Source organism: Rhineura floridana, chromosome 2 (assembly GCF_030035675.1).
Source record: "Rhineura floridana isolate rRhiFlo1 chromosome 2, rRhiFlo1.hap2, whole genome shotgun sequence".
NCBI classification, from domain to species: Eukaryota; Metazoa; Chordata; class Lepidosauria; order Squamata; family Rhineuridae; genus Rhineura; species Rhineura floridana.
Genome location: NC_084481.1, coordinates 36,358,243 through 36,386,056, shown reverse-complemented (window position 1 = coordinate 36,386,056; position 27,814 = coordinate 36,358,243). Strand labels below are relative to the sequence as shown.

At 44.4% G+C, this 27,814-nt stretch overlaps 1 protein-coding gene across 2 annotated transcripts in view; it reads right to left on the bottom strand.

The window, feature by feature from the left end:
• The window catches only part of PDE1A (phosphodiesterase 1A), a 158,189-nt gene that overhangs the window by 28,677 nt on the left and 101,698 nt on the right, over nucleotides 1-27,814 (bottom strand). For both annotated transcript variants that reach the window (XM_061608284.1, XM_061608283.1), the window contains exons 3-8: nucleotides 23,342-23,524; nucleotides 22,198-22,264; nucleotides 21,357-21,473; nucleotides 13,843-13,983; nucleotides 12,948-13,048; nucleotides 528-653 (exon numbers count right to left, since the gene is read on the bottom strand). In XM_061608284.1, the coding sequence (XP_061464268.1) occupies nucleotides 528-653; nucleotides 12,948-13,048; nucleotides 13,843-13,983; nucleotides 21,357-21,473; nucleotides 22,198-22,264; nucleotides 23,342-23,524 (735 nt within the window). The remainder of the gene's footprint in view (nucleotides 1-527; nucleotides 654-12,947; nucleotides 13,049-13,842; nucleotides 13,984-21,356; nucleotides 21,474-22,197; nucleotides 22,265-23,341; nucleotides 23,525-27,814) is intronic.

Below are 27,814 nucleotides of genomic sequence, written 5' to 3'. Positions count from 1 at the left end.
AAGAAAAACCCTAACCCAATTCTCTGCTCTAAATCATTAAGAACCACATCTGTTAGCCCGAGGCAAGAGAAAGACTCAAAGGCGATTATCTACCTAATTGATACGTAAATAGGAGGGAAAACCAGGTGGAACACTGTAATTTTCTGTAAGCATTTTTGTTAAAAAATACGTTATTTTTTATTCTGCAAATAAAAAAAAATAGCGGATTGAATTGGCAAGTGCAAAAGCAAGCAGGAACAAAAAAAAAGGACAGAGCGGGAACAAATCAGAATACAAGTGGACAGGAAATAGGCAGCGAACCCCATCCTTAGCGGGCACCAGCCACCACTGAAAGTAAGGTTTGTATTGAAAGGCAATGCTGGCATGGGAAAAAGCCATGACATAGGCCACCCACAGTGGAAAAAGGTTTCAGACATTATCTTGGTGACATGGTAGCCAGCCAATGAGAAGTGGATTTGTGTGATAGCAGGAATAATATGAACCAGGTCTACAGTTAGAGTTGTTCTTAATAAGCCCACCAGTCTTACCTCCATTCATCTTTGGTTAGGTTCACCAGAATGTTCATTTCTTCTTCTTGCATAATCTTATAAGCAGCACTTACATGATGGTTTTCAAGAACAGAGCGATCATTGTACAAAATTGCAACATCTGACCTGGATGTAGAGAGTAAAATATTAAGTTTAGGTCAGAGCTTGGAAGTAATTCGTTACAAGTAATGAATTACTTGTAATTCCTTACTTTTTGAGGAACAAGTGGGTAATTCCTTTACATTTTGATTGTAATAGAACTAGGAGTAATTTTATTACTTCTGTGGAGTAATTGTAATGTTTCCAGCATTACTTTTGGGCATTACTTGGGGGGGAGCAGGGGAAGTCTACTGCTCCTCTGATTTGTAGATGAAACTCATGTGCCTCAAACTGGGCTTCTGTGCAGCGTCGCTCTTCCCTCATGCTCTGTGGGTGGGTAGGAGGCGATGAGGGAGGAGGTAGAGAGTGAGACGGGGTGGAGTGGAGAAAACAATTGTTTAAAAAATGGATGGTGGTGGTGAAGAATGGAGTGGAGGGAAAAAGGAGCCAGAGGGCAAGAACATGGATAAAGGAGGAGAAGGAGGCAGAAGCAGAATGGAGATAAAGAACTGTGGACATGGAAGATGACAGCGGTTTTCAATTAGAGTAAGGCCCCACTCATATGGTGCTTGTTCTGCTTTTACTGCGTTTTTTGGGTGTCAGGCGCCATTTTATTGACGGAGTTCCACTTTTAGGAGGGTTTCGTTTTTAGGCGGGGATCTGGAACGTAACCCGCCTTGAGTGGGGCCCTACCATAAATCCTCTCTTGCTACTGCTGCATTTGCAGTATCTTAACTTTTTTGCATCTCAGGAAAATATTTGCTTGGATGAGTGTCCCTTAGTTGGTGGCAGGGAAGTGGTTAAGTGAGAGAGATTATGCCTGCTGGCTGAGTGGGGAGGGGGGTTGCACTAGGTTTGTCATGCAAAGATCTGAGTAGTGGCCTATGCCTCTCTCCCCACCTCCCTTACCAGAGGAGAGACCACCATTGCTATCTTATGGATAAAAATAATTATTCTACTACTCCTGTATGTGTGTGTTTATTTTTAATGTTGTTTTAGGCTACTTAGATGTGCAGCAGCCAAGGCCAGCACCTTGTAGGCATTTTTTTAAAAAGTAACTGAAATGTAATTGTACTGATTACTTTTGAGAAAAAGTAAAGTAATCAGTTACTTTCAGAGCAATTGCAATTGTAACTACTACTTTTTTGGGCCATGTAATTGTAAATGTAATTTATTACTTTTAAAAAGTAAGCTTCCAAGCTCTGGTTTAAGTTAACAAGCATCATTGGAGGTTTGTTGATATTAAGAGAGGTTGAGGCCAAACGGAAGAGAATTCCTTATAACAGTGGTGGGGAACCTCTGGCCAACTCAGGACAAGTTAGACTTAATAAATTTCCTAATCTGGCCGGCATGGCCATTTCCCCCAAACCACACCCACCTGTCCTATAACTGATATTATATACAATGTCACTGAGGGACAGGTAAGGATGTGACTGCAAAGACAATTGGGACCTTTAAAGTGCAAACATAAGGCCTATGTTCTGCAGTGCAATAACTCTGTCTGGTGGAAATGCAAACTACTCAGGGGGTTGCATGAATTGGGGCCAACGGTATTGTGAGATCCCATGAAGTACATGCTTCAGGCAGCAAAGGGCACCATTTTTTCTGCTTCCCATTTCAATTCATGTATGTCATTTATTTTTAAAAAAATGAACTGCTGCCCAGAGCAAGGAGATGGGCCCATCATTCGAACATGAGGCTGTCAGGTCTGCAGAGGTGTTGCAAAATCATAGCCAGATACTCCAGCAGAAATGCTTATAATCAGATACTTTTGATAGTACAACTGGTCCAGGGCTGAGTGGGTGGCTTCCTCAGGCAGCTGATTTTTAGTGATGTGAAAGGCATGTTACCTTTTAGTTTAATACTATTGTATGTCTAGGAAGAAGCAGTTGTGGGATTTTCTTTCAGGTATACAGAGCATCTTGGTCACCCTTGGGTATGATTCATCTGCTTTGGGGGGTGGATGCATTATTGCACCTCCGGGAGCAAATGCCTTTGGTCTTCCTGGGCTAGTCCAGACACACAGCAGAATGAGGTGGTAGAATCCTGAAATGTAGAATGGACTGTACCATTTCCGTCTTCAGGTGGGAAAACTGGTGCATCAGTGAGGCAAGTTTTATCCCAGCTGATACCCTGATGTGATTTCAAAAAAAGGGGGAGATGCAGGGCTATGGGGCGGTATATAAATGTAATAAATAAATAAATGCCACAAGGAGTGGCAGTGGCAAGGGAGCATCAAAAATGTCTTACACTCACACCACCTGCCATTCAAAATTATACAGGTCATTCTGTCATATCAGGGTGCAAAATACCTCCACAACTAGAACTTACTCAATTTTATCTTTGCTTTTGAACTCTGCAATGGGCAGAGCTGAGTTTTTCTTTCACTTTTTATGTCATCACTATTTAAGATCAAAATAGAAAAGTGGTTTAAATTTGGAATTGCTGGATCAAGTGGTAAAAAGTTATTTTTAGCTACAGCTTGCAAGCCTTGGTTTGATGCAGTCGCCATAGGAGCAGAAACAATGCTAGATAAACAAATCAACATGCACATTCCGAGCACTTGAAAGTTGATGAACTGAGTAATATTTGTGGCAATAGCAGAGCCCCAAACAGAACTGTGGACACCCAGTAGGAGGGGCTGAGGAAAACTGAGTCTTCTTTTTTGTTGGAGTTAAAATATAGCAATGGGGGAGACGGGAGATGGGAAAAAACCCTTTGTTAAATCATGAGTGAAGAACCCTTTTCAGCTCAAGGGCCACATTCCGTTCTGTGCAACCTGCCCAGGGCCACATGCCAGTGCTTGGTTGAGCCAGAGGCAAAAGTGGATGGAGCTTCCCATTTCTAGCACTGAGTGTAAATTTTTACCTTGTACAATAGGTTTCTTTTACAGCTCCTTCAACATTCAGACTAAAACCCAGAATGGATTCCCCTGCCCCACTGATGCAGAGCCACTAACTGCCACTGATTCTCACATACCTTTCTATCCTTCATCCAGGGAAGCAAGATGCATTATCAGAGTTCAAGGACACATTCCAGCCAGACTCAAGGAAGGTGCTAAGCAGGGTCAGAAAGAGGTGCGACAGGGGAGTGACCCAAGGATCAGATAGAGAGGCCTGGTGGGCCACATTCAAGCCTGAGGTGCCCCACCTCTGCATTAAATGGGGCACTGTGAAGATCTCATTCCCTGACAAGGCCAGTGGATTTTCATTGCAAGTGCACAAAAGCACTGACAAAAGTCATTGTGTGAAAGCTGTACTGTATCTGATAACCTAATCCTCCACACACACAAGCGTACTTGGTATATCAATCTATGCATGTAAACACTTGTTCTTTTTCTATTATTTTCAAATGCTAAATGGAAAGGTGGCATTGAGATTTTACTGCTTGATAATGGTCCTTACGGCTCAACACAGAGATACAATGATCAGATCCTTGCCGAAAGACCTGTAGAACCAGAAATTTTAGTATGTGAGGGGGAAGCTGCTCTTAAAATACTTGGAAGAAACAAATCATCAGGAACAGATGGCATACCTATTGAGTTGCTACAAGTTACTGAGACTGAATCTGTCCAAATGTTGACAAAAAATTGTCAACAAATATGGAAAAGAAAACAATGGCCACAGACTGGAAGCATTCAATATACAACCCAATTCCAAAGAAAGGGGATCCCAGGGAATGCAGTAATTATTGAACTATTGCCTTAATATCCCATGCAAGTAAAGAAATGCTCAAGATTCTACAACAAAGGCTTTTACCATATATGGAGTGAGAAATGCCAGACATCCAAGCTGGATTTAGAAAGGGAAGAGGCACCAGAGATCATATCACAAACATATGTTGGATAATGGAACGGACCAAGGAATTTCAGAAGGAAATGACCCTGCACTTTATAGATCACAGCAAAGCCTTTGATTGTGTAGATCACAAAAAACTATGGAATACTTTTTTAAAAAGGGGGTGCCACAGCATCTAATTCTCCTGATGCGCAACCTATACTCTGGACAAGAGGCTACTGTAAGGACAGAATATGGAGAAACTGATAGGTACCCAATCGAAAAGGGTGTGAGACAGGGGTGTATTTTATCACCCTATTAGTTTAATCTATATGCAGAACATATCAAACGGAGAGTGGGATTGGAACAAGATGAAGGAGGTGTGAAAACTGGAGGGAGAAATATCAATAACTTAAGATATGCAGATGATACCATACTACTAGCAGAAACCAGTAATGATTTAAAACAAATGCTGATGAAAGTTAAAGAGGAAAGCACAAAAGCAGGACTACAGCTGAACATCAGAAAGACTAAAGTACTGACAACAGAAGATTTATTTAACTTTAAAGTTGACAATGAAGACATTGAACTTGTCAAGGATTATCAATACCTTGACACGGTCATTAACCGAAATAGAGACAATAGTCAAGAAATCAGAAGAAGGCTAGGACTGGGGAGGGCAGCTATGAGAGAACTAGAAAAGGTCCTCAAATGCAAATATGTATTACTGAACACCAAAGTCAGGATCATTCAGACCATGGTATTCCTGATGTCTGTATGGATATGAAAGTTGGACAGTGAAAAAAGGGGATAAGAGAAAAATCAACTCATTTGAAATGTGTTGCAGGAGAGCTTTGCAGATACCTCGGCCCACAAAAAAGACAAATAATTGGGTGATAGAACAAATTAAACCAGAATTATCACTAAAAGCTAAAATGATGAAACTGAGGTTATCATACTTTGGGCACATAATGAGAAGCAGAGCTTGGAAGATTACTTTTAAAAAGTAATAAATTACAGTTACATGGTCCAAAAAAGTAGTAATTACCATTACAATTACAATTGCTCTGAATGTAACTGATTACTTTACTTTTTCTCAAATGTAATCACTACAGTTACATTTCAGTTACTTTTTTAAAAAAACACCTACAATGTGCTGGCCTTGGCTGCTGCACATCTAAGTAGCCTAAAACAACATTAAAAGTAAACACACACATACAGATGAAGTAGAATAATTCTTTTTATCCATGATAGCAATGGTGGTCTCTCCGCTGGTAAGGGAGGTGGGGAGGGAGGCAGAGGCCACTACTCAGATCTTTGCACGTCAATCCAAATGCAACCCCGCTGCCCCCCACTCAGCCAGCAAGCGTAATCTCTCTCATTTAACCACCTCCCGGACCCTGCCTTGCCACCAACTAAGGGACACTCACCCAAGCAAATATTTTCCCCTGAGCTGCAAAAAAGTTAAAGTACTGCAAATGCAGCACAGTAGCCAGAGAGGGTGGTGGAGGCCACTTTGTGTGCCAAGTGCAAGCACACACATTGTCATCTTTCACCTCCACAGTTCTTTATCTCCATTCTGCTGCTGCCTCCTTCTCCTCCTTTATCCATGTTCTTGCTCCTTTTCCCCTCCACTCCATTTTTTAAACAATTGTTTTCTCCACTCCACCCTGTCTCACTCTCCACCTCCTCCCTTGTCACCTCCTACCCCCCCACAGACCATGATGATAATGAAAGTTAAAGAGGAAACCACAAAAGCAGGACTACAGCTGAATGTGAAGACTAAAATAATGACAACAGAAGATTTATGTAACTTTAAAGTTGACAATGAGGACATGGAACTTGTCAAGGATTATCATTACCTTGGCACAAGCCAAAATGGAGACAATAGTCAAGAAATCAGAAGAAGGCTAGGAGTGGGGAGGACAGCTATGAGAGAAGTAGAAAAGGTCCTCAGATGCAAAGATGTATCACTGAACACCAAAGTCAGGATCATTCAGACCATGGTATTCCTGATCTCTATGTATGGATGTGAAAGTTGGACAGTGAAAAAAGTGGATAAGAGAAAAATCAACTCATTTGAAATGTGGTGTTGGAGGAGAGCTTTGCGCATACCATGGACTGCAAAAAAGACAAATAATTGGGTGTTAGAACAAATTAAACCAGAACTGTCACTAGAAGCTAAAATGATGAAACTGAGGTTATCGTACTTTGGACACATACAGTAGGGCCCCGCTTACCGGCGCTTCGCTTACCAGCGTTCCGCTAATGCGGTGGCTTTCATTTCCCATTTTAAAGCCGATTTTGCATTTTTGCGGCATTTTGGTGTCATTTTCGTGCGACATGCCCCATTATACTCAATGGGGTTCCGCTTTACGGCGGGGGTCCGGAATGGAACCTGCCGTATAAGCGGGGCCTGCCTGTAATGAGAAGACATGACTCACTAGAAAAGACCATAATGCTGGGAAAAACAGAAGGGAGTAGAAAAAGAGGAAGGCCAAACAAGAGATGGCTTGATTCCATAAAGGAAGCCACAGACCTGAACTTACAAGATCTGAACAGGGCAGTTCATGACAGATGCTCTTGGAGGTCACTGATTCATAAGGTCGCCATAAGTTCTAATCGACTTGAAGGCACATAACAACAACAAAGGGTATCAAAGGCTACTAGCTACAATGGCCATGCTCTGCCTCCATAGTTGGAGGCACTATGCTTCTGAATACTAGTTGCTGGAAACAGCTGGAGGAAACAGTGTTAAGGTCCTGCTTGCAGGTTTCCCACAGGCATCTGGTTGGCCAATGTGAGAATATATATATAATGGACTAGATGCTGGACTAGATGGGCCATTGGCCTGATCTAGCTGGAGCTTTTTTTGTTCTTATGTTTTTATGAATGAAATTCTTGGTATATTCCTCAAACTACAATTCCCAGGTCTCTTCAGGGGAAGCCATGACAGCACAATGAAACCACTTTTATCCTCCCTGAAAAAAAATGGACTGCCTTCAAGTTAATCCCGACTTATGGTGACCCTATGAATAGGGTTTTCATGTTAAGCTATATTCAGAGGTGGTTTACCATTGCCTCCCTCTGAGGCTGAGAGGCAGTGACTGGACCAAGGTCACCCAGTGAGCTTCATGGCTATGTGGGGATTCGAACCCTGGTCTCCCAGGTCGTAGTCCAGCACTCTAACCACTACACCACACTGTCTCTAACCAGCAGCATTCTCTGCATACACACCCTAAAGAATTATACATTGCAAACCACTTTTCACACAAAAAAGTATTCTAAAACATTAATAATTGCAGTCCCGTACTCCTGACCACAAAATTTAAAAGTTGTACTAAATAATGGTACTGGGGGGGGAGATAAACCACATATAAATCTGATACTATCTAACAACTAACAAGGTTAGTTTGTCTTTTTTCATGCAGATCTAGTCAAGACTGATGGGTGAAAAGGTTTTGCTATTTAAGCCAAGGTTTTCCTGTCATTGATGGCTGAGAAAGAGAGCAAGTTAATGGAACAGGCAGTTTAGCTTTATGTAACACACACACACACACAGATGATGGCAGGCTTGTAGAGAGAGAGGGGAAAGAGAGCAAGAGAACATACACCAGTTGCCCCCCAATTTTTTTATTCCTGTTAGCAAATACTGAATTTAGCAAATACTGAGCAACAAAAAATGCCCCTAAAAAGAAACATGAAGACAGCAGAGCAAAGAGTGAGAGTGGTGGACTAGTAGCGATTAAGGATTTGAGCTCGTGGATGCAGGGCAGGCGTGAAATGGAGAGGATTTGGGGACAGAGGCTATGATGTGGTCGCAGGGAACTAGAATTTTGAGCAATTATAAGGCAGGCACAGGGTTATGGAGAGGGGCAGACAGAGACAAACGCAAAGAGATGCTAGCAGAGCGATCCTATGCGTTTGTTCGGAAGGAAGCCTCTCTGGAGTCAATGGGACTTACTCCCAAGTCAGCGTGCACAGGCTTGCAGCTTCAGAGAAGACAGAGGGCTAAAGCACCTGCAAAATTTCTGAGGCATCATGCGGGAGGGAAGGGCAACCTGGCAGAGTTATCAGAGGACACTTCCACAGAGAGAACTGAGGGGCGGCAGTGATCTGCAGCGGCGGGGGGTGGGCAGCGTCGGCGATGGGGGCCATCAGGATGCGCAGGGGACAGCAAGACACACGAGGGGGATGGCAGGAGGTGCAGGGGGGTGCACGCGCACACACACACACCATTGTCACTTACCTCCACAGCTCTTCATCTGCATTCTGCTGCTGCTTTCTCCTCCGCTGTCCATTTTTTCTCTCCAGCGCTCCACTACTCCCTGCCTCTTCACCTCCTCCCTCGTGCTTCCTATCACAGAGCACGAGGGAAGAGCGAGGCTGCGCAAAAGCGCAGTGTGAGGCATATGTCTTCTGTTCACCAAACACAGGAACAGAAGACTTCCGCTTTTGTGTGTGTGTGTGTGTGTGTGTGTGTGTGTGAGTGAGAGTGAGAGTGAGAGTGAGAGTGAGAGTGAGAGTGAGAGTGAGAGAGAGAGAGAGAGAGAGAGAGAGAGAGAGAGAGAGAGAGAGAGAGAACTTTTCAGGTAAAACTCAGGGGGGACAACCGGTGGGGGAGGCGGCGGCGAGCAATAGGACATGCGGTGGGGAAAGCAGGACGTGCAGGGGGATGGCAGAAAGTGCGGGGAGGGTTGCGTGCATACATACCATCATCACTTACCTCCACAGCTCTTCACCTGCATTCTGCTGCTGCCTTCTCCTCCACCATCCATTTTTTTCTCTCCAGAGCTCCATGACCCCCTGACTCTTCACCTCCTCCCTCGTGCCTCCTAACACAGAGCACAAGGGAAGAGCGAAGCTGCGCAAAAGCGCAGTGTGAGACACATGTCTTGTGTCCACCAGTCACAGGAGTTGAAGACTTCCGCTTGCTCCCACCCCCTCCCTCCTCCAAGTAATGTCCAAACCTAACGCTGGAAACATTAAAGTCGCGGCTGAAAAGTAGGGAAATTACTAGTCGTTCTATTACTTGCAAAATATAATGGAATTACCCATTGGTTAGTTTAAAAAGTAGTGAATTACAAGTAACTCGTTATTTCTAACGAGATACTTCCAAGCTCTGATGAGAAGACATGATTCACTAGAAAAGACAATAATGCTGGGGAAAATGGAAGGGAGTAGAAAAAGAGGAAGACCAAACAAGAGCTGGATTGATTCTATGAAGGAAGCCAGAGACCTGAACGTACAAGATCTGAACAGGGTGGTTCATGACAGATGCTATTGGAGGTTGCTGATTACATAAGGTCACCATAAGTCGTAATCGACTTGAAGGCACATAACACCCGCACATGCATTGAAACATTCTGAGGCAGCAGAACCATGTTGTATTCTGTTAGCTGTAAGTTTGTCTTTTAAGAAGTTTTTCCTCAACAGAATCCAGTTGTTAAGGGGAGAAAAAGAATATGCTGAGAATGTGACTGAACGATATGAATAAAGCTCTCCTAAAGTATCATCAGAATCTCCTTCTCATGGATGAAGGAGTGGATACAAAAGACTGGCTGCAGCTTCCTTCTTGTTTTCCACAGCACTCCATTCCGAGCTCCTCCTTTTTGATTTGCAAAAATGCACCGTAGTTAGAACTGTGTTGGCCCCAGTAGGCAAGGGAGTGGAGAGGAGCGGTGGAAAAGTCAGCTGGGAGGTACAGTGGCAACATTCTGTCCCACTGTGTTAGAACCAGTATAGAGTAGGGATGTGCTAGAATTCCACCCAATTCGGATTTGCTACCAAATTTTTCATTAATTCACTTATTCTTAATTGCTGAGGATCGGATTTTAATGTAGCAAATTTTCGTGGCTATTTTTGAAAGTGGATTTTTTTATATAAAAAGACTCTAAAACATCAATCGTAAGAATGGCAATTTATTGGTATTTCCTTTTAAAATATTGATTTTTCCTTCAAAATATCAATATCTTCAAAGGAAATACTGATCCTTCAAAATATCGATATTTCCTTTAAAAGTATTGCTATTAGTATCAATATTTTTTCGAAACAAAAAAAATGGATCAGTAAAAGCAGCAACTAGTGAATACAAAACAAACTTGAATTGATGCCTGCCTGTTAGGTTGATGGAATGCTTTTGAACCGGCACTGGCCAATGGATCCCATCCCTAGTATACAACCAGCATGGTGTAGTGGTCAGTGTGGAAGTCTGTGGGCCCTCCAGGTGCAGTTGGACTAGAACTCCCATCACCCTGACCATCAGCCATGCTGGCTGCGGTTGATAGGTGTTGGAGCCCAGCCACATCTGGAGGGCCAGAGGTTCCCCATCCCTGGGTTAGAGTGCTGGGCTTAGAGCAGAGAAATCAGAGCTTGAATCACGGCTCATCCATGAAGTCCACAGAGCAAAGGACCATAGCTTACTGGTAGGGCACATGCTTTACAGACAGACGGTCTCAGGTTCAATCCCCAGCATTTCCAGGCATGAAATCCAGATTGCTGCTGCTAGTCAATAGCAGCATGTTGGGGCACAGTCTCCCAACCCTGGTGTTGCTGCAGCTTAGCCATATGGGGCAAGGGCAGGGCAGGGGGGTGGAAAGGTTGGGGCCACACAGACACACCAGTGGAGCCTCCTCCCACTAAGTCCATGCAGCCCTGACCTCATCAGCTCTCAGCCCCACCCCTGTCCTGTCCAGGTAAATGGTGGGAGGGCAGTTCTGTGGCTCAGCCCCATCACACTGGCTCAATAGGCCAATGATCTGACTCAGTATCAGGCAGCTTTCTATGTTCCTATGACTTTGGACTAATCACACTCTCTTAGCCTTGACCAGTTGAGGATAAAATGTGAGGATAAAATGCAGGGCTGGCACCAGGCTTTAGGAGACCCTTGGCACAGTGTCTCCTTCTCTCACAGACACACACACACCAGGGCTGTGAAGTCGGTACGCCAAACCTTCGACTCCGACTCTGACTCCTTTATTTTTCTACTGTCCGACTCCAACTCCACCCAAAATTGCTTCCGACTCCACAGTCCTGGAAAACGCTGTAAATGTCTTTTTAAATTGGAAGCTCTTGTAGGAGCATTTTTATCGCTGCCTCAATATGCGCTGATCTTGGCATCACAGCATTTGTCTTCATCTGGGTCCTGTGTCATACACGGACACACAAAATGTTTTCCATCTTGAGTTATGGTGAAATGCTCAACTACAGCTGACTTCATGGAAAGCTTCTTTGACATTTTGAACTTAATTTTTTTAAAAATTGTCAATCAAAATTTATTTTGAAGCCAGAGTTGGAGTCGGTACATTTCTACCGACTCTGACTCCACCCAAAATTGCTTCCAACTCCAACTCCACGACTCCACAGCCCTGACACACACACACACATCAATATTACCACTCTAATTTTTTTCCATTCTGTGGCCTCTGCCATGGTGGCAGCACCATTCCCCACCAGGCCCCCAGGTAGTCTTTTAACAGTGGCCAAGCAGCAGTGCTGCTTTTGAATGGCAGCTACGGTCAGCAACTATCCATGGACACAATCCATTATCTTAATGCACCCCAAATACAACGATTGGCTCTCATTCACAAGTGGCAACACTGCCTACCCAGCACTAAAAAGCCACCTGGGAGGGGGGAGTGGTGGCACCAGTGATGCAGTTGTCTGGGGTCAGGGTGTGTGTGTGTCATAGGCCACTTACTTTTTTGGGAGCAGGGTTCCAGCCAGGTCCCTATGTATGAGCCAGTTAGCATGAAAAGGGAGTGTGTTAGCCACTGAGAAGAGTCCTTGTGATTGGAGCCATTCAGAATGAAAAGAGCCACTGAGAAGACTCTTCTAAGTAGCTAATACACAGCCCCCCCTTTCATGCCGATTGGCTGCTAGGGACATCTGTTGTAGTGGAGTGTGGACATGGAGAGCAAGGGAGATGAGGGAAAGTGGAAAAGGGGACATGGCTGTGAGGGGGCTGCCATGAGTCATGAAGGGACCCTACACTTCTGAATTTGCCACTACACTATTGGGTGGCACAGCTGGGTTGGGCCAGTGAGGCCACTTCTGAGCTTCTGGGATCTTGGACAGTACCATTCTGGCTGACCTCTGGAACCAGGCTTGATAAAAGCTATGTCACCCTGAGTTACTTCAAAGAATGACGGGATATAAATAAACTTTAAAATATCAGTAGCAGCTCCAATGAGGGATGGCAACCCTACCCAGAAACAGACTAAAATGTTTTCTGTCACCACTGTGCTCACCTACAACATCTCCAGGCAATTACGGCCTGCATTCTCTCAATTTATTTTGCCTCTTCCTGTCCCTCCTGGAAACTCTGAAATTATTGTTTTAGTGGAACCATCTACATTATATCGTTGGCATTACTGCCATGGGAATATGCCATGAGATCTTGCAGATAAGCAACACTGGAAAGCCTGATCAAAGATTCCACCCCCCCGATTTTAGGTGTATTTATTATTATTATTATTATTATTATTATTATTATTATTAGAAGAAGAAGAAGAAGAAGAATTAAATTACTATGCAACAGGCTTACCTGGCCTGAATGTGGAAATTGTTAGTAGTCCCAGTATGCTCATAGTCATGGACTGCAGCTGCAAATATCATTGCTAATATTTCCAGTTCAGTGAGCCAGTGCTAGTCAACAAAAACAAAACCCTGTCATATGCAGTACAAATAGTTCATCTCTGTCTAACTTTTACACAAATGAAATATTCAACTTGTCTTATATAGTCCTGGTCTTTCTTAATATACAGCAGGGATAGGGAACCTGATGTTCTCCAGATGTTACTGGACTATAACACCCATCATCCCTGATTACTGGCCATGCTATCTGGGGGGCTGATGGGAGTTGGAGTGCAACAACATCTGGAGAGCCACGTCTCCTACCATAGTCTGCCCTTGCACTAGTAACATATAGGATTCTCATATTGCAAGAAAGGTTGCAGGGAGTGACCCTAAGACTGGAGCCTTTGCATTTATCAGTGAAGCCTTAAGCCTCAAGGCACAATTATCTTACAGGTATCCTAGAAGACTGATCAAGGACTGTTTGAGGGATGAGGGTGTAAGCTTGTTCCTCTTCCTAATTCTGCCATCAGGATACTCATATGTAGCTGAGGGTAAAAGTTCCAGACTGGCATTCTGTTTGTCTCTGGAAGGGAGACAGCCTTTTTCTTTAATGCATGAGCTGTGAGAAGGTTGGCTTAGTGACTACAAAGGCATGGCTGAACAATGGGGCAAATGCAAATGGTGTCTAGAAGCTGGCCTTTGAGCACGCCTAAAGGTGCTCTTTGGATCACGGCCTCTGGTTTGCCAAAAGAAAACATATATTTACAGTATTTATCCCATCAGTGCTTAGTAATCTGATTTGGCTGTGCATTATGTCATCACATCAAGTTCCTATGGGCTTGGGCCAACTCATTGTTTCTTACCATGATACCAGTAAGAAGCATGATGCAATGCACAGTGTGGGTAACGTCAGCTGCATGGATTAAGTTGTGGTAAGGGTTTCGATATTTGCTGTAGCCAGTTTCCAAAGCTTCTCCAAATGAAATGAGACTAGGAACAGGGATCTGCAAGAGGCAAACATAACATTCTTAAAAATTGTCAGATTTCAGGTGTGCAGTCTACATGACATGCACTGCTAATTTTCCATTTCCTATTTCATCCTAAGATTTTGGGATGGAGCAAGGCAGAAATCAGCCAGTCGATAAATATGCAACAAATACCTACAGATAGGACATTTAACAACCCATAATCCTCCTGGGCTGGAAAGTCAGGTGACATTGCAGAGCTAATGCTGTATGATTCTTTGAAACTGAAACTCCCAGAGCTCCTCAATCTGGGCAACTTGTCACCGAGGGAGGCCACTCATTGTCTGTCACCCCCAACTCTACCCCACCAGTTTCCTGGCCTTCTGCTTTCTGTCTTTAATCTGCTGGCTCCTGCCCAAGATCGTTGCCCATCCTTGGGCCTGACCCCTGACAGGAAGCCCACTGCTGTAATTTCAGCTACTTATTTAGCAGGTCTCCATCGAGTGACATCCTTACAACCTCTACATATGTTATTTTTCTCATACATGGAGATTATGCATATCATATCTACTAGCTGCCCATTTTATGTTGTCATGGTACAAAGGAAACTTGCACTAGTTCCCAGTAGATAGAGCAGGTGACCCTGTTGAAGCCCTTGTCACGCTGTGGAACAGCAAGGCGCGTCGGGCTCTTGACACGGTTGTCCCCGAGTGCCCTCTCCGGCATTGTGTTTGCGCCTTGCTACACCAGTGAGCTAAAGGCAATGAAAGAGGCTGGACGACGGCTAAAGCGCAAGTGGCAAAATATTTGCTGGTGAGGCTGATCGGGCACAAGTAAAACATCATAACCATGCCTACTGTGTGGCGGTGAGGGCGGCGAAGAAGGACCACCTCTCTGCCTCCATCACATCCTCAAGTAGCCATCCAATGGAGCTTTTCCATATTGTCAGGGGGCTGTTGAAATCAACTCCAGGAAATGGAGTTTTAGACCCTTTGGAGACCCACTGTGAATTGTTTGCAAGGCATTTTGAGGGTAAAGTTGCTCGCCTCTGTGGCAGTCTTGATGCCCCATCCACATCTACTGTGGTCCCCAATGAGGTGTCCAGTGCAACGTCTGCTGCAACTTCTTGGGAACGGTTTCAGTTGATGCGGCCTGATGACGTAGACAAGGTGCTTGCAATGCTGCGGCCAGCAACTTGTCCTCTTGACCCTTGCCCTTCTTGGCTTATTAAAGCTTGCCGAGGGGGTCTGACCGAGTGGATCCAGGGTGTAGTCAATGCATCATTGCAGGAGGGAGTGGTTCCAGCTGGCTTGAAAGAGGCGGTGATCTAACCACTCCTGAAAAAGCCCACCCTAGACCCAGTGGTTTGTGACAACTACCAACCGGTTGCAAATACCCCCTTTTTAGGGAAGGTGATTGAGAGGGTTGTGGCACAGCAATTGCAAGTACTCTTGAATGAAACAGATTATCTTGACCCATCCCAGTCTGGGTTCAGGCCTGGTTATGGGACTGAATCGGCCTTGGTCACCCTGATAGATGACCTTTATCAGGAGAAGGACAGGGGGAGTACAACCCTGTTATTCCTACTTGATCACGCAGAGGCTTTTGATACCATTGACCATGATATCCTTCTGGGCCGACTTGGTGAGATGGGTATTGGAGGAACTGTTTTACAGTGGTTCCAATCCTATCTCCAGGGTCGCTCTCAGAGAATAGCAATGGGTGACTGTCTTTTGGCCCCCTGGCAGTTGTACTGTGTGGTGCCACAGGGTACTATCTTGTCCCCCATGCTGTTTAACATCTATATGAAGCCGTTGGGAACGGTCATCAGGAGCTTTGGGGCGAGGTGTAAGCAGTACGCTGACAATACCCAGCTCTATTTCTCCATAACATCTGAATCGGGAGAGGCCATGCAAGCCCTTGACCGCTGCCTGGACTTGGTGGTGGGCTGGATGAGGGCCAATAAACTGAGCCTGAATCCTAGCAAGATGGAGGCACTGTGGGTTGGTGGTTCCCGAGTTCAGATAATTGGTCAGTTGCCTGCTTTGGATGGGGTTGTACTTCCTCTGAAAGAGCAGGTCCGTAGTCTAGGGGTGCTCCTGGATCCGTCTTTGTCACTAGAGGCCCAGATGACCTCCGTGGCTAGGAGTGCCTTTTACCAGCTTCAGCTGGTAAGACAGCTGTGGTCATTTCTGGACCGGGATAGCCTGACCATTGTTGTCCATGCACTGGTAACCTCCAGGTTGGATTACTGTAGTGTGCTCTATGTGGGACTGCCCTTGTGGTTGGTCTGGAAGCTGCAGATGGTGCAAAATGCAGTGGGGAGATTGCTCACTTGGGCAGGGTATCGCCAACATATCATCCCCCTGCTGAAAGAATTGCACTGGCTATCTATTAGCCACGGGCCAAGTTCAAGTTTCTAGTTTTGGTGTACAAAGCACTATATGGCTTGGGACCAGGATATCTGAAAGACCGTCTTACCCCTTATATACCCAGTTGATCACTGCGCTCTGCAGGTGAGGGCCTCCTGCAGATACCATCTTATCAGGAGGTCCGTTCTGCACAATATAGGAAACGGACCTTTAGTGTGGCGGCACCGACCCTGCGGAATTCCCTCCCCTTAAATATTAGGCAGGCGCCATCTCTGCTATCTTTTCGGCACCTTTTGAAGACTTTCAAAAGTGTGTGGGGGAGTGTATAGTCTGAGTGTGTGTGTGTGGGGTTTTTGCAATATGTGCCTGTGAGAGAGGAGCCAAAGTCGATTGGGAGGATTTCTGGGGGCCCCAATTCATGTAGTAATGGGTAATAATAAATAATAATAATATTTTATTTATTGGTCGCCTATCTGTCCAGGTTAGTGGACACTCTAGGTGACTTACAATAACAAAAAGCTATACATTATACATATACAAAAACAAACCACAGTCCTAAACAATTTAAAACCAATTTCCTATTAAAACATCATAAAATTAATCCTCGTTAATCCCCCCCCCCAAAAAAGCAGCACACAAAAAACAAACAACAAACAAACAAACACCCAGGCCACCCCAGCCAGCCGGCTTATGCATCCCTCCAAAGAGGGACAGGTGGTAGCAATCAGTCCCAGCTGGCTGGGTACCTGGGGCCTGGTCCTGCAGGATGCAGGTCTGCCAGGCAGAAGTCCCACAGGGAAGGGTGGTGGAGGTGGTGATCCCACAGCAGCAGCAGCAGCAGACTCTCCTTCCCTGTGCAGCGATGTTCTCTTCCTGCAGGCCCTGGGCCTGCAGGGTAGAGGGAGATATAACATTGTGCGGAGGACTTGCCAGGTGAGGGGAATGCGGCCCAGACAGTTAACAGCTGTGCCGTGTTCCGGTCCTCCACGCACCCACAGGTTTGTTGGTTGCCCTATCAGCCAGCTCTCGGATCTCTGGATGCTGCTCTTAAATGCCAGATAGGTTCATAACAAGATCTCTCTCATCCACGATTTAATTGTGGATGAGGCGGCCGATCTGGCATGTATAACCGAGACCTGGGTGGGTGAGCAGGGTGGGGTTAGTCTCTCCCAGCTATGCCCACCTGGGTATTCAGTTCAGCATCAGGGTAGATCTGAGGGCCGGGGAGGGGGGATTGCTGTGGTCTATAGGAGTTCCATCTCTCTCTCCAAGCACCCTGTCCATTTGGCTACTGGTCTGGAGTGTTTGCACCTTGTGTTGGGTCAGGGGGACAGATTGGGGATTCTGCTGGTGTACCGCCCACCCCGCTGCCCAACAGACTCCCTAACTGAGCTGACGGAGGTAGTCTCGGATGTATTGTTGAGATTCCCTAGACTTTTGATGCTGGGGGATGTCAACATCCATGCCGAGGCCACCTTATCTGGGGTGGCTCAGGACTTCATGGTCTCCATGACAATAATAGGTCTGTCCCAATACGCTATCGGCCCAACACATGTGGCAGGGCATACTCTAGACTTGATTTTTGCAACAGGACAGGGTGAAGGTGATCTGAAGGTAGGGAGTCTTACATCAGCCCCTTTGTCATGGACAGATCACTGCTTGTTGAAGTTTAGACTTACAGCGGCTTCTCCCCTCTGCAGGGGTGGGGGACCTGTTAAGATGGTCTGCCCCCGGAGACTAATGAATCCGGATGGTTTTCAAAAGGCTCTGGGGAGTTTTCCAGCTGATAAGGCTGGCGCTCCTGTCGAAACCCTGGTCAAATTGTGGAATACTGAAATGACCCGGGCAGCTGACATGATCGCTCCTGAGTGCCCTCTCCTGGGTAGAGCTCATACAGCTGCATGGTACACTCCAGAGCTGAGAGCGATGAAACAGTATAGGAGACAGCTTGAGTGCAGATGGAGACGAACTCCTGATGGATGCAATTTCGCACTGGTAAGTGCCTATACCAAGCTGTATTTAGGGGCAGTGCGGGCAGCGAAAAAACAATATTTTGTTGCCACCATACAATCTTCTATCTGCCGGCTGGCGGAGCTTTTTAAAATTGTCCGAGGGCTGTTACATTCTGGCCCTAAGGACATGATAGATCCATCCGAAGCCCGTTGTAATGAATTTGCTAGGCACTTCCAAGATAAAATCTCTTGCATCCGTCAGGACTTGGACTCCAATGTTATAGCAGTGGAACTAAATGAGGTATCCAGAGCACAGTCTGGTCATGATTTGTTGGATGAGTTTCAATTGGTACAGCTTGAGGACGTTGACAAGGTGCTTGGACAGGTGCGTGCAACCACTTCTACATTGGACCCTTGCCCCTCTTGGCTGATAAAAGCTAGCAGGGTTGGAACTGCCGGCTGGGCCAGGGAAGTGATTAATGCCTCATTGCGAGAGGGAGTGGTCCCTGGCTGCCTGAAGGCGGCGGTGGTGAGACCACTTCTGAAGAAATCTTCCCTGGACCCAGAAAATCTTAACAATTACAGGCCTGTAGCGAATGTTCCATTCTTGGGCAAGGTCTTGGAAAGAGTGGTTGCGGACCAGCTCCAGACGCTCTTGGATGAGACCAATTATCTAGATCCATTTCAATCGGGTTTCAGGCCCGGTTTTGGCACGGAGACGGCCTTGGTCGCCCTGTATGATGACCTTTGTCGGGAGAAAGACAGGGGGAGTGTAACTCTGTTGATCCTCCTTGATCTCTCAGCGGCTTTTGATACCATCGACCATGGTATCCTCCTGGGGAGACTCGCTGATCTGGGAGTTGGAGGTACTGCTTGGCAGTGGTTCTGCTCCTACTTGGCGGGTCGCCTCCAGAAGGTAGTGCTTGAGGAGTTTTGCTCGGCATCCTGGGCCCTCCAATACAGAGTCCCACAGGGGTCAGTACTATCCCCCATGCTTTTTAACATCTACATGAAGCCGCTGGGTGCCGTCATCAGGAGTTTTGGAGTGCGTTGCCACCAGTATGCTGATGACACGCAGCTCTACTTCTCCTGTTCATCTTTTTCAGGTGAGGCTGTCAAGGTGCTGAACCGATGCCTGGCTGCGGTAATGGACTGGATGAGAGCGAATAAATTGAGGCTCAATCCAGACAAGACTGAGATGCTGTTAGTAGGTGGTTCCCCTGACCAGATGGTGGATGTTCAACCTGTCCTGGATGGGGTTGCACTCCCCCTGAAGGAGCAGGTCTGTAGTTTGGGAGTTCTTTTAGAACCATCCCTGTCACTAGAGGCACAGGTAGCCTCGGTGGTAAGGAGTGCTTTTTATCAACTTCGGTTGGTGACCCAACTACGCCCCTATCTGGACAGGGAAAACCTTGCTTCAGTTGTCCATGCACTGGTAACCTCTAAATTGGACTACTGCAATGCACTCTACGTGGGGCTGCCTTTGAAGACGGTTCAGAAGCTACAGCTCGTGCAAAATGCAGCGGCCAGACTGTTAACAGGGACTCGGAGGTCCGAACATATAACACCGATTCTGGCCCACTTGCACTGGCTGCCTATATGCTTCCGGGCTCGATTCAAGGTGCTGGTTTTAATTTATAAAGCCTTACACGGCTTGGGACCACAATACCTGATGGAACGCCTCTCCCGATATGAACCTACCCGTACGCTGCGTTCAACATCAAAGGCCCTTCTTCGGGGGCCTACTCAGAGAGAAGCCCAGAAGGTGACAACGAGAAACCGGGCTTTCTCAGTGGTGGCTCCCGAATTATGGAATTCTTTCCCTGATGAGGTATGCCTGGCGCCAACATTGTTATCTTTTCGGCGCCAGGTAAAAACCTTCCTCTTCTCCCAGGCATTTTAATATTTTAATATTTTAATATTTTAAGATTTTAATATTTAATATTTTAATATTTAACATCTTAACATCTTAATATTTAACCAATTTAACACTTTTTTAATATTTAATATTTTAGTGTTGAGTTTTGTAGCTGCTTATGTGTTTAATTATGTTTAGGTTTCTGGTATAATTACTTTATTTTTAAGTTGTTTAATATATATTTTAATTGTATATTGGATGTTTGTGTTGTGAACCGCCCAGAGAGCTTCGGGTATGGGGCGGTATATAAATCTAATAAATAAATACATAAATCTAATAAATAAATAAATAAATAAATAAATTTCCTCTTTCAACAAGCCTTTTAAGTTGAGACCTATCCGAGTCTGCGTCTGTGTTGGAATTGCTTCTTAATATGTTTTTTTAAAACAATGTTTTTAAACCCTTTTTTAAAGATGCTTTTAAAGCTTTTTAAAAAATGTTTTTAAAGTTGTTTGGTTTTGGTGTATTTTAAGGTCTGTTTTTATGATGTTTTGATGTGTTTTTAGTGCTTTTGTTTGCCGCCCTGGGCTCCTGCTGGGAGGAAGGGCGGGATATAAATCAAATAATAAATAGATAAATAAATAAACTATGCTTCATTAATTACAATAGGCAAGTGTTTACAGAGTTTAGGAAAAAAGTAACATGAAATATCTCTTGATGTTGTTGGTTTTGGTGGGGTGTTTTGTGGGTGCACAAAATTTTATTTATTTATTTATTTATTTTATACCATAATTCCCATATCTAGTATCTTACAGCAGTTGTACATAACAAAGCAATCAACATAGATATACATAATTTAGTCATGCATATTCAGTAAAGCTAATATAGAGGAACATAAGAAGACATTTAATTAGCCCATTTGGATTTTCCATAAATCAGGATAAAAAAAGATCCTAGATTACAAAAAGGGGGTGGGGAGAGAAAGAAAAAAAGCTAAAAAGGGGGGGGATAGAGGAGGGGGGGAAAGGAGAAAAAAAGGAGGGGGGAAGTCAGAAATGCTAATAGTATTATTTTACCTAAATTGCTCCTAACATGGCACGTGGCTGAATTGCATCTTTGTCTTTCCAATAGTGACTAAATAAACACTGTTTCTATATAAATAAATCATATTGTTGTCTCCCTTTTCTTGTGTATGTTTTGGTGTTTGTTTTTTAAGAGTAAATCTCTTACCTTGAAACGGCTCAGTAGATCATATCTGGTAAACAATTCATACATCATAAATTTCAGGCTGTGGCCCCCACTTGCTTCATTTAGGGCAAACACATCAAATGACCATTTATCAACATCCTGTAAGCAAATTGGAGGCAAGGGAAGAGAGATAATTAAGGATTTGTATATTTTCCCCAACAATAAGAAACAGACAGTAATGAAACAAAATTATTAAACTTTGTTACATTAAATCCACAAGTGCTATTTGAGTACTAGATAAGACCAATCTATGGACCTGCACATGCATTAAGGCCTATAGGGGAGGCTCTCTTAACTGGCCACAGTTAGCTGAAATTCAATATGCTGCAACATGAAAGAGGGCCTACTTAGTATTGGCATCCCATTTATGGAATTCCCTCTCTTCCCAGATATGACTGGTGTTGACTCTCATGAGTTTTCAGCACTAGCTGAAGGCTTCCTCATTTGTCCAGGCTTTTGTGTGAGTTCTGCTGCATTGCGGTTTAACCATGTAGGTTGTGTGTTAGCTTGTATAGTCTCCGGCCTGTTTGTTTTAATATGTATTGAAATATTTTGTATAAATCTAATGTTAAGGCAACTAATTATATGTGTGCATATATGTGCACGCATATTTCCCAGGCTGTGTTTCATTTCACATATTGTCTTGCAAGGTGCAGATTAGGTAGATTTGTCTTTAAATGAGAACTGAATTGAACTTCTGCCCCAGCCCTACTGTCTATTATTATTATTATTTTATTTATTAAACTTATATACCGCCCGACTAGCAAACAGCTCTCTGGGCGGTGAACATAAAAGTACTGTAAAGTTCTTGAACTGATCTCACCTTAAAGGTTGCTATCACTTCAGCTGGATAGGCCAAACCAACCATGCTAGAGGTCTTTCGGTACATTCTAGAAGAAAAGAAGACTCAATGAAACAACATCTGGAAACTAAAAAGGATATATTTATTCTTTGGGGCCAGTTCTGTTGGAGTTCCTTTTGAAGTTTGAAATTAGAGTTAATAAATAAAGAGACTCTGAAAATCATATGAAAGACAGTAAAGTTCCCTGCCCAAAGCAAGGTAATACAAATACAGTAGAATCAATATTTTCACATATAGGGTCTCTGTATTTTATGCCAATCTCCTTTTAATGGCACCTTATGGGTTGTATCCAATGCAGCACTAAGTAAGTGTCCTGTCAGTGCAAGGATTTCTGCTTGCGCAACCAGACTTTCCCTCTTATTCTTCCTCTACATGCCCCCTAAATCTGTTCTAGGGGTTCCCCCAACCCTCCAGAGTAAGGGTCATGCATGGGGGAGAAAACAGGGTAAAGTTCCATTGTGCAAGCAAAAATCCTTGCGCCAACAGAAATCCTTGTGCTAACAAATTCATTGAATACTCCCCTACAACTGTAAGTACTTGAGATAACACTTCCTTGGCCAATGAGACGTGGAAACAGAATTTTAACGTTCCATCGTAGCACATGTCAACATTTCAGATCTGTCTTCAGAGCTGTGTAGAGGACTGAAATCTTAATGTGTTTGTTTTTACATATTTATATAAAAAATACCACCAACTTCAGCATATTTTGATATAAATACACAGATGTCTCAACCTTTTCAAAGTTCAGGGCTAATAGTACCCAGCCTGAGCTTTTGAACAAGAAGCCAGAGGTTAGAAATTCTGCAAAGTAAAGTTGTTACTTCTTCCTTACCATGCCACTTGGTTAGTGATACTGATAGCTCATAGCTCTGTCTTAGTACCAGGAACACAGACAGTAGCCTTATATCAAGTCAGACCTTTGGCCCGTCTACCTCAAGGTTTGTCTACCCTGACTAACAGTGGTTCTTCATGGTTTCTGGACGGAGTTTTTCCCATCCCTCGCCAGACATGCCAAGGATTGAATCCAGGCTCTTTTGCATGCAAAACAAATGCTCTACCACTAAGCTGGGGCCTTTCCCCTTACCTTACTAAACCCAGAGCTCACCTTTCTACAAAAATCCCTGCTTGCACGGCATGCACGATGCTTCGAAACTTTGGTTTTTCCTCCGGCCTCCTTTTTGTCATCCCCATTTTCCTCGTGAAGGTAGAAGCCAGCCAATCCCGTACTTCCAGCGGGACTGAATCTGATTGGATATCTGACAGCTCATCCTCCGTATCCAAGAGCCTCCTGTAAATATACATTGTATACATTAATGCATGGAGAAGGATGGCACACTTCGCAATATGAATGGGGAAACAATTCCAAGTGCCCAAAGCTCTTAGGTAAACTGGAACTGCTGCTCAGCAGCTATACATGACACTCCATATCACCTGATTATGGTGCAGATAAGAAGAGCCCCGCTGGATCAGGCCAAAGGCCCATCTCGTACAGTATCCTGTTCTCAGCCTATGTGAAGCCTGCAAGCAGGATATTGGTGTAACACGCTCCCCCCACCCCCCGCTTGTGATTCCCAGCAACTGGGATCTGGCATTCAAAGGCATACTGTCCTGGTCAGTGGAGACAGAACATTAATATAGACGACGAATATTGGTCTATCCCAGGGGTTTCAATGTGGTACCCTCCAGAATTAGCTGAACTATAACTCCCATCATCCTTGACCATTGGCTATGCTGGCTGGGGCTGATGGGAATTGGGAAACCAACAGTATCTGGGGTGTACCACATTGGCTATCCCTGCAGCAGCTCATAGGAACACAGGAAGCTGCTTTACATTGAGTCAGACAACTGGTCCATCTAACTCAATATTGCCTACACTGACTGGCAGCAGCTCTTCAGATTTTTCAGACAGGGGTCTTTCCCAGCACTATCTGGAGACGTTGGGGATTGAATCTAGGACCTTTGTATGGAAAGTATATGGTCTTCCAAGGGGCTACCAGTCATGATGACTGAAATGGATCCTAGCTCAGTCATACCAAGATTTAAAAAGAGAGAACTGCTCCCCACTGTAATGTGAGAAAATAAAAAGTACACTCCCCCATAGAATTATTTGGAGAAGAGTCTGCCACCTTCATTTTTCAAATGGCATTGCTCTTTCTGGGGGTGGGGTGGGGACATCACTTCCATAATTAACTCTGGTAATCATATACACATAAAAAAGGCCTAATGAAGACAACTTAAGCTGCAATCCTAACCGCACTTACCTGGGATAAGCCCCACTGAATTCAATAGGACTTACGTCTGAGTAGATATGGTTAGGATTGCAGCCTTATTTTCTCATTTGCTGCTTATGTCTTCCATATATCTACCTGAAGGATGGGAATAATAAAAATTATTTTGCATTCCTGGGACCCTTTTCCTTCTTTCAGTCATGCTAGTTGCACACTGAGACACTGAAGGTTCACATACTTGTTTGCACATGAATGCTTCTCTATATATGGACCCCCCACACACACACTCACATGAAGAATGACAAGGGAAAGGCCTTGCTCAGATTCCCTTTGGCCAAAGAAAGTAGTGCAGCCAGTGGCGGCTGGTGGCTCCATGTCAGTGGGGCTGTGGAATCCACTCCAGGTTTTTCCCCTGAGCTGTTCAAGTTGCTGAAATCTGTAGGGGATTCAGCACCTTGGTCAGCTCTGGACAAAAACCCTGGGGTGGATTCCACTGCCTCACTGACATGGAGCCACCAGCCTCCACTGAGTGCAGGTGACAGGAGCAGATCCTTTTGCAACCACTCTCCAGGGCTGGGTGGGTGGGTGGCAGTAATAGGGAGAATATATTGCTGCTGCAATTTGGGAAGATCTGCAAGTATTGCTGAGTTTGGATATTAAGCTGGTTAAAATTAAGTTATGCTATTAGTTACACATAGCAGGAGCTTTGCTTTTCATGTGTTATTGCTGATTTTGTTGTTGATTACCTGTTTCTTTTTAAGATTCTATGGATTATGAAAATCTTGTAAATCTCCTTGGAGAGGATGACTAAAATGCTTTTCAAAAATAATTTTTAAAAATGAAACCATGATGATGATGACCTTATACAGAAGCACCTTGACCATCATTTAATGGAACATAAAAATGTCAGCCTCTGATTAATGAGGATCAATATCTTATCAGTATTCGATTGCTGTATGACTATCATCATTATCCAGGTAAATTTATTTATTTATTTATTTATTTTATTTTATTTATATACCGCCCTAAGCCCGAAGGCTCTCTGGGCGGTGTACATAAAAGGTAAAAGCAGGCACAATATATAAATACAATAAATATAATAACTCAAAAAACAAAAACACACAAACAATACGAGAACCAAACAACATCCAGAATACAACATAGTAATAAAATACTGTAAAAATACACTTTAAAATGCCTGGGCGTATAAAAAGGTTTTCACCTGGCGCCGAAAACATAGCAGCGTCGGCGCCAGGCGCACCTCATCGGGGAGACCATTCCACAGTTCGGGAGCCACAACCAAAAAGGCCCTATTTCTAGTCACCATCCTCCGAGCTTCTTGATGGGATGGTACTCGGAGGAGGGCCTTAGATGTTGAGCGCAGTGTACGGGTAGTTTCATATTGGGAGAGGCGCTCCACCAGGTATTGCGGTCCCATGCCGTGTAAGGCTTTATAGGTCAAAACCAGCACTTTGAATTTAGCCCGGAAACAAATAGGAAGCCAGTGCAGACGGGCCAAAACAGGTGTTATATGAGCGGACTTTCTGGTCCGCGTCAACAATCTGGCCGCTGCATTCTGGACTAACTGTAGTTTCCGAACTATCTTCAAGGGCAGCCCAACGTAGAGCGCATTGCAGTAGTCCAATCTAGAAGTTACCAGAGCATGAACGACTGAGGCGAGGTCGTCACTGTCCAGATAGGGACGTAGCTGGGCTACCAATCGGAGATGGTAGAAAGCATTCCATGCCACTGAGGCTACCTGAGCCTCAAGAGACAGGGAAGGGTCAAAAAGAACTCCCAAGCTACGAACCTGTTCTTTCAAGGGGAGTGTAACCCCATCCAGAACAGGGTGAACATCCACCATCTGGGCAGAGAAGGCACTCACTAACAGCGTCTCGGTCTTGTCTGGATTAACAAACACTCAAATCTTTCTTGACAATCTTGCATACTTATTTACAGGTTCTGAGAGGCTTTTCTTTGGTATTCTGTTAAATTCAGTTTTATGATAAACTCTGCTGATTTTTCATAATAAACTCCAGGAAGTGAATGATGGTGGGTGAAAAGGGCAGCCCCGACACCACTCTCAGCTTGAAGAACTGATTAGATTGCCTTTCTTCGACATTGTTCTCAAAGGACCGCTTCTGATTTGAGGAAGTGGAAGCTTAGTAGCACTTCTGCTAGCAAATGGGAAATAATATTTGAAGGACTTCATTGCTATTATACTGGAATGATTAGCTACAAAATGGGAGACGGGGAAGGAGGATATAATCTCAGGTGCTGGCCAGAGAATCACAGCTAAATTAAGCCTATAATTTGTTTTCACACATTACTTTTATTAAAAACGTGCCCAGATGGGGGCTTCTTTGCCCATGATGGATGCCAACCATCTTCATCAACCTGGTGCCCCTTTGTAGTTGTTTTGGACTACAACTCCCATCAGCCCCGGCCAACATGGTCATACTGGCAGGGTGTTAAGAGACTATAGTCCAAAACACCTAGAGGGATGTAACAGAACTTTCTGAGTGGGAGTGGGGAGGAAATAGTTCCTTCTAGCTTCTTCATCATCTTACTCTCCTTTTCTGTTTAGGATCTTCTTCTTCTCTTTGTAACAAATTTGTCAGAACTCCAAAGAGTTGTCACAAGACCTTGGTGGTAATTCAAGTGAAAGATAAAGAGAAAATTTTATTCCAGGGTGTGATTCGTTTCCTGGAAATTTGTTACTTCAAATGCATGCTGTGTGGTGATGGAGGTGGGTAAAAAAGCCTGTGTTTTCTCTTCAGCAGACACTGCAGGCATCAGATCCATCATCGCTAACCACGACAGGGCCTTATTTGCAGCCAGACTTACAATTAGACATGGTGAGGCAGCTGGCCTCTGGCAGCACATGATAAAATGCAAATAACAGGCACCATGTTGTTAATGTATTTAATAATTATGTATTAATTATTAATTATGTATACATACACATACACACACGAGGGGCACAATTTTGCATCAAGCATGCAAATAATCTTCATTCATCTCTTCGCACCCTTGAGAATCAAATCACTGAGATTGATTTAGCTGACTCCAAACCTGGCTTGCTCTTAACTGTGCACCCCCAGCACTCCTGTAAGTTCTACCATTCCTTGCAATGCCCCAAAGGCTTTGCTAGCACACATTCCTTATAGAGCTAGAAGCAGCAAAATCAGTTAACAGTATGATAAGTTCCTTCCTGGTACAGTTTTAAAAAGCCATTTACATAATCTCTTGGACTGAAATTCTCTATTTGTCAGGGGAAACACAGACACCTTTTGCTCCTGATCTAGATCCCAGTGTGGAACTCCAGTGTGTGCGCACACAGAAAGGCC